General features: G+C 42.5%; 1 protein-coding gene across 1 annotated transcript; it reads left to right on the top strand.

Moving 5' to 3' along the window:
• The first annotated feature begins 25 nt into the window (after positions 1–25).
• On the top strand, positions 26–1,980 carry DAD1 (defender against cell death 1). The gene is made up of 3 exons (XM_078868603.1): positions 26–369; positions 1,484–1,629; positions 1,824–1,980. The coding sequence occupies exons 1-2, from the start codon at positions 159–161 to the stop codon at positions 1,612–1,614; spliced, it is 342 nt and encodes a 113-aa protein (XP_078724729.1). The 5' UTR covers positions 26–158; the 3' UTR covers positions 1,615–1,629; positions 1,824–1,980.
• Positions 1,981–6,797: the final 4,817 nt, after the last annotated feature.

The following is a 6,797-nucleotide window of genomic DNA, read 5'->3' as shown; positions in this document are numbered from 1 at the left end:
AGTGACGTCACCCGGTGACCCCCTCGTGACCCCCCCTCGCTAACGACGAGGCAGACGTGGCCTCATCGGACTCGAGTGGTCGACACCGGGCCTCTCTGCTTGTTCGTCGTAGACCATCATAATCATCATCGTCGCCTCCTCCGACCACGAAAGCAAACATGTCTTCGCAGCTGCTGACGGTCGTGTCCAAGTTCTACGACGAGTACAGGTCGACGACTCCGAGCAAGCTGAAGCTGGTGGATTCCTACCTGGCCTACGTGCTCGTGACGGGCCTCGCGCAGTTCGCCTACTGCTGCCTGGTCGGCACCTTTCCGTTCAACTCATTCCTCTCGGGATTCATCTCCTGCGTGGGCTCCTTCATTCTCGCAGGTGCATTGCAAACAAACACACGCATACACGCGACTCGATAACCTCCGAAGCCAAACGGTACAAGATTGGTTTTCACGAAGGGCCCGTGGGTCGGTTTGCGTGGTAATTGTCTTCGTTTAATGACGGAGACGTTTCGTCTTCTTATCTGTTTTTATTAATTAGATTTGACGCATTGATGGTAATTGTGATGGCGTGCTTTGCTGTTGCGTGCGTCTATTCTGTTGTCTTTTGCTCGAGTCACATCCGCCGTCGTATCTGTGTCCTCCATCGCTTCCTCCCCTCTCAACCAGCAGCATCTCCCATTTAACTTCTGACCTGTGGGTCTCTGTATGAGCCTCACGTTCTGTGTTAGTCTATGCATGTTTGCGGGTCTAAGTGTCTCTGCGAGTCTGTGGGTCTCTAATGTCCATAGGCCTTCTAATTGCATCGTGTTTGTAGAATATTAGTAACCCGCTGCTAAAGCTACAATGTATTCATTCCTCCTTTCTCTATTCCCAACATCCCTCCCAGCAATGAATCATCATACAATACGACGTCGCATATCCGACTCGCTGGGAATTGCTGATGTATAGACGAATATGTGAAAAGTTGGATATGCGAATATTCTAGAAAATTATAGCTACACCCTGCATATAAATTGCACTTCGTGTTGGCGCTTCGTTGGTTGTTGTGGATATCCGACGGTCAGATATGCTACGTTGTACTTAAATAATGACAATAATAATCTACGTGCTCCTTTTCCATGGCGTGGATGTTGTAATCGCAGTGTAATGGCTATCGCATTGAACTTGCAATCCATAGGTTGACCGGTTTGGTTCGATCTACCGACGCCTCTGACCACCCAGATATGTACATTGGTACACCGTAGATAATGAGGTTAAAGTGTGTTGTGGTAAAGTGTGGGTAACTTCCTCGAATTCCAAGAGGTACTGTATAATAATATTTAGTTTTCAAGGGAGACCCCATACATCAATCACCGGTCTGCATTGTGGCATGCAATTGGCACATGAGGCGCTGCTTTACTCTTGATACCAGTCTTAAAGTGTCAATGTGGCTTCAATTAATACTAATTCCACTGTGCTGTGTTTATGTGCGCGTGTGTGTGTGTGTGCAGTGTGCTTGCGGATCCAGGTTAACCCTCGCAACAAGGAAGACTTCGTTAACATCTCCCCCGAGAGGGCCTTTGCAGATTTCCTTTTTGCCCACATCATTCTTCACATAGTGGTCGTCAACTTCATAGGCTGAGAGATCCATCAGCATGTAAGTGCATTGAACTCGTAGGTTAATTTTCACGAAGAATTCCCGATACATTTTTATATTATGCATTTTAATGCATTTATTTTAAGTTATCGAGTGAGGGTTGTTGGTCTTGTAAATTGTTGCTTTATTTGAATATTTTGAATATTGATAAATGTGCAGCACACAGTGATTACTGTGTTTGTGCTTTGTTTCAGGCTCGGAGGTGTGCTGGTGCAAAACCCATGAAAATGTCCATTGGAAAAGACAGTTATGTCAGCGAAAATCTATCACAAATTAATTAGGCTCAACAAATGTAAAGTCACATTTTGTACACTAACATTTCCAAAATAAAAATTGAGTTTGTGACAACTACCCTTGAGTTTTTGTGGTCCACTGCATTTGCAAATCAAAACTAAACTATTATTTGTGGCTAAAGAGTACTAATAACCAGATCTCATGAAAGTGCGATTGATTACCATGAAGGTAATAGTTTTAATAGTTTGACTTGTGTGTGCAGATTTTTTCCGTGTTGGGGCAGTGACATGGCCGAGTAGTAGCGCAGAGCTTTGCCGCACGTTTGCGGAATTTTGCAGTTCAGGCCACTCTGGTTTATACTGCGCGTATAACAAAAAAAAGAATAGGTATTGTGTGCCAATATCAGGTTTCACATTTTCCAAACACTTCTCGCATATGAATTTTAAAAAGCAGTAGCAACACTTTCCCCTTCTGGCAAATTAATGCCCACTTGCAGCTCGCTGTGGTGTTCACCCTGTGTAGCACAGGGACAAGCTGTAAATAAGGATCCCCTCGGTGAAAAATAAAACTGCTCTAAACTTGAGTTACATTTTGGGGGCGATATAAATGCAAGAGTTTAGTGTGGTTGCCTGCGTACGGTGCGAAAAAAGTTCAACGTATATATGTTGAACTTCTTGCCAGTATCAGATATAACTGCTCAACCTGAGCAATGAATGCTTTGATATATGCATTACCTTCATGCTATTCGCCTTTTGACGTTCTCTGGTCTGACACTGGTGAGACAAGCCCATAAAGAAGGCTCTCTCTGGTGTAAGCCAATCAGTTTCAAGGTCAATACATATATAATCAGAGCATGTTTGCATTGTTTACCACAAGCATGTGCGGTTAATGCAGGCTTGATGCCTTCCAATAGTTGTCTATTTGGTGTTGAAACGTTTAATGTTCAGGGTTTTTTTGTCAACAAAAATATGTCCTAATAATGAAAAGCCAAAAAGGTTATTTATTAATCAGATGTACTTAAATGGAGCAATAATGCATGATAGAATCCTAAAATATAGTATACATTTTCTGCATGTCTATAACAATTCATATATATACGGAAATATTTTCTTAGCAGAAAATGCACCAGAAATAACTTTCCCTTTTCAGTCTGAAAGCAGCCAAACTTTCCAGACTAGGTGGAATGACTGTACATCATTGTGGGAGCAGAAGTTGTGACCAGCGGACTCGGAAATAAAAAATCTAAATTGTGAATAGATACCTTAATCTCTTCAGAAAGGGATACAACACTGATTTAAATATGGAACTATTTGCCTCCTATTACATGTGTATACATTGTTCGTGATCATAGGGAACCCAATAATGGACAATCTAAAGTCCAATAAACCACGGATTAACATTTATCACAAGCACAAGCTGCTTGGGGAAGCTGGGTGAAGCTAAACAAGTTGATGAGATTCTGGGAATCAACATTTCACTCAGGTTGGCAAAAGGAATGTTAAAAATATCTTGAGTACATTTAAAGAAAATAATTATTCCGCCATGATATGGTGGCACTCTTTGTAGATCCTATTGAAGTAAAAAAAATAAATTAGTATTTTCTGTGTGGTCAATCATGGATTATAGCACTTTCCGCTGCTATAATTCAGTTGGCTGCTATTACCTGTGAAAAAGCTGCGGGTAAAGAGAGTCGTAACATAATCATACGGTATCACTATCTGCCATCCAGCAGTGAACCATTGAAATTTTGCCAATCAAGGAATGTGCCCAACCATAATCACTGTCATCACAATCATCATCTCCACCAATAGCATCACTAGCACCATACTATTCACACCCATCACTATCATCCATAACATTGTTATATCACCCTCATGAATGCCGATGGTATTTATGTCTCTACATGCCAACGCCATCTCACGGCCCTAAGATGCTACAAAGTATTAACTGCGCATCAGCAATATTCCATCTTCAGGGTGGACGAGCCCTCGGGCGTATTTTATAGTGACGATTTCCCATAAACCAGCGAGTTGGTTTGGGGATATTAACGTGGCAATGCTAGCCTCTTATGATACATTACGTATGCAGAGGAGGGTCCTTGCCTGTCAGATCGGCAGTTCAGCATTGATTCAAGCAAGCCTGACTGATGGGACTGACAAAACAGGTCTGGAGTTTACTTGTCTGGAAACAATGCTGTTGATATGCACTCCCAGAAGGCGGTGTACGTGGCTGATGGGTTATGTAATAATGTTTTTGTGTGGAAAGACGAATACGTTAAGGAGGCATAGCATCTGTTTATTTATCTTATAATCTCAACGACGACGACGCTCACAATAATCGGTGTACTTTTAGTAAGCTTGTCCACTTGGGGCGCACTGACATGCTTCTGCATGGGACAGGAAATTCCCTAACTGCAATGGCTACATCATTGATGATGACCTCACTGTTGAGTTATTTCGGGGAAACCCACTGGGTCCCAGAGGCGAAGCCACGGATTGATTTATTATTCGCGCAACAAAGCACAGCGCGGGCACACAGGTCTAAAGAGAGGCATCAGGGAAACTCCGCAATTTGAAATCCAAGCACATGGCTTCATTGACGCAATTTACCCCAACCAAAGTTTCACTTCTATTTTTTGAGTATGTCATCAGTATGTTCGGGAGGCTAAATGCCAATGTCGCGCGGTTAGCTATTGACCACGACGAAGAGGGCTTCAAAAGAGAGAGAGTTCGTGTCGCTTTTCCATTCTTCCGTTGAAGGAGCATCGACTACAGCTGTTTACTATATGGCCCATAGTTTGGGTTGCATGGCGACAATCGAGTATTGATTAAACTTCCCTCTACAGTAATGAAGTAGAGTGTGTTCCCAGTTCGTTTTACATCACGAGTGTGTGTGTGTGGTTGAGTTGTACGTGTTAGTAGATATTCTGTAAAGTGAGGGCATTTGAGATAGTTCACTATACCTTGTATCACGAAGCCAGTTTACACCTCACCACTGTATTGTAATGCAACTTTATTTAGCTAAAAATGTACAGTATTTACAAACTATGTTATTTAACTTGCTGTTACTCTACAGTATTATTTCTGACATATCGCTGCAGTATAAGTACTGGACACATAGTACAGCACTGTAGTATGGCATAACAGGTCGTACGGTAAAATCCATTGTTGAACTGTACTTCTATGATTCCTATGTCTCTGCCTTCGCCAACCTGCATGGACCAGCGTGGTGAAAAATAAGTGAAATAACTAGATGTCTCCATCTAAGCAGGGCTGTACAGGTTCCGTTCATGTCAGTGTTGTATACGGTACCTTTTTTTTTAATGTATTACAGTCCTTGTAGTCTACAATCAAGTGCATAATTGATCAATCTTCCAAGGAGGCGTCTCTTGTGTCAGGCCATTATACAAACTCACGTAATGAACACGTCGGTCAAGCTGACTGGTGACTCACATCTGTCCTGGTCCGATATTCATTACACAAGATAGCAACATAGCCACCGTACAACACACATAGAGGTACATGCACGATCCGTTTGTCAATCCACTGTTTATTTGACCGTATTTCAACGACGATAGTCGGTGCGATTTGGTTATGTTTTGGTATATGGCATTGACGACTGAGCAATGGAGATTGTTCAACTGTCTAGTGCTGAAACGGTAGCCCCAAATGCCTTTAACAACAAGCCGTGATGCATGGTTGTCGCTCATCCAACTACTATCCAGGATCAACCCTGCCACAGCTTCAGAACATCTGACGAGATCGGGCACAAACCAGGTAATTTGACCAGATATATATCAGTACACCAACAGTTCGTTACCATCGTAGGAGACTTAAGGGACACATCCAATACCTATTTTCGGCATGTGTTCGACCACACTGCAGTATCAGGTGTGCTTGGAAAGGATTTTTTATACTTCAGTTTCAAAGGCTGTATAATCACTGTCGTGATGGTGTCACGGCTTCAAGAGCAACCAAATGACTTCTAAGTTGCTGGCATAGAGGACGTTTGAGGTTGGTAGATGTTGCTAGATTGACAATTCTAAAGTCAAAATGTAACTTTACAATGTGATCGCATACTACACAACTGCATATACCACTGTGCATGCATAAAACAGGGGCATTAATCAGTTTAACACATAGGCTTTCGTGACATTCATAATAAGGTGTTTTTAGTTCGATCGCGTATATATAACTGTGTCGTTAAACCCGCCACCACCCGATACAGGCAATCAGTAAGGTTTGTCACTTAAACAGAACGTGCCAATTTGTTACTAGTACATCACACCGGTGTGTTGGAGAGCAAATCCACAACATTTGCAATCTGACTACGACGTTTCGCCAGTAATTACAACCGGCATCATCAGGCGGCGGCCAGAATTGTGGAGAATTCCTCCTGTTCATGTTCTGTTTACGTGACAAACCTTACTAATTGGCTGTGTCGGGTGGTGGCGGGTTTAACGACACATTTATATTTACGTGATCTAACCCAAAAAAACACCCTTTATTTTCGAGGGCCATTAATACAGAATTAGCATCTGCATCGTGATGATGCCTGGTTTTGTCGGCACCCAGTAAACATGCCAACATTCCATGATGACTGGCTAAGTCGCTTCAACTAAATGTTGCTCGGAAAACCCAAACCACTGGCTAGACCCCATAGAGGAATTCTAGATTTGAAGTTTTCGTTACTGCAAGGGTCCATACTCTTGGGTTTTTCCCATGTCCCCACTTGATACAGTAATTTTGCTGTGACGGTGCCACCTGAAGACGGAAGCTTGTGTTGCCTCCGAAACGTCGTGATTTAATTTAATTTATTTGTATTTTATTTTTTACCTACGTGACTTTACTGAAAAAAACAAAGAGTATGGACCCGTAGAGGAAAGCAGTGAGAAGGAGGAGGGAGGGGAAGCGTTGGTGTACGGTGCTTTTTAC

Source organism: Lampetra fluviatilis, chromosome 26 (genome assembly GCF_964198595.1).
Source record: "Lampetra fluviatilis chromosome 26, kcLamFluv1.1, whole genome shotgun sequence".
In the NCBI taxonomy this organism is placed as follows: domain Eukaryota; kingdom Metazoa; phylum Chordata; class Hyperoartia; order Petromyzontiformes; family Petromyzontidae; genus Lampetra; species Lampetra fluviatilis.
Note: the sequence above shows the minus strand (reverse complement) of the source record. Positions and strands in the feature narration are given on the sequence as shown.

Coding starts and splice junctions, on each gene's coding strand:
- DAD1 (XM_078868603.1), top strand. CDS start 159: ATGTCTTCGCAGCTGCTGACGGTCGTGTCCAAGTTCTACGACGAGTAC. Junction 370..1,483: donor GGGCTCCTTCATTCTCGCAG/GTGCATTGCAAA, acceptor GTGTGTGTGCAG/TGTGCTTGCGGATCCAGGTT.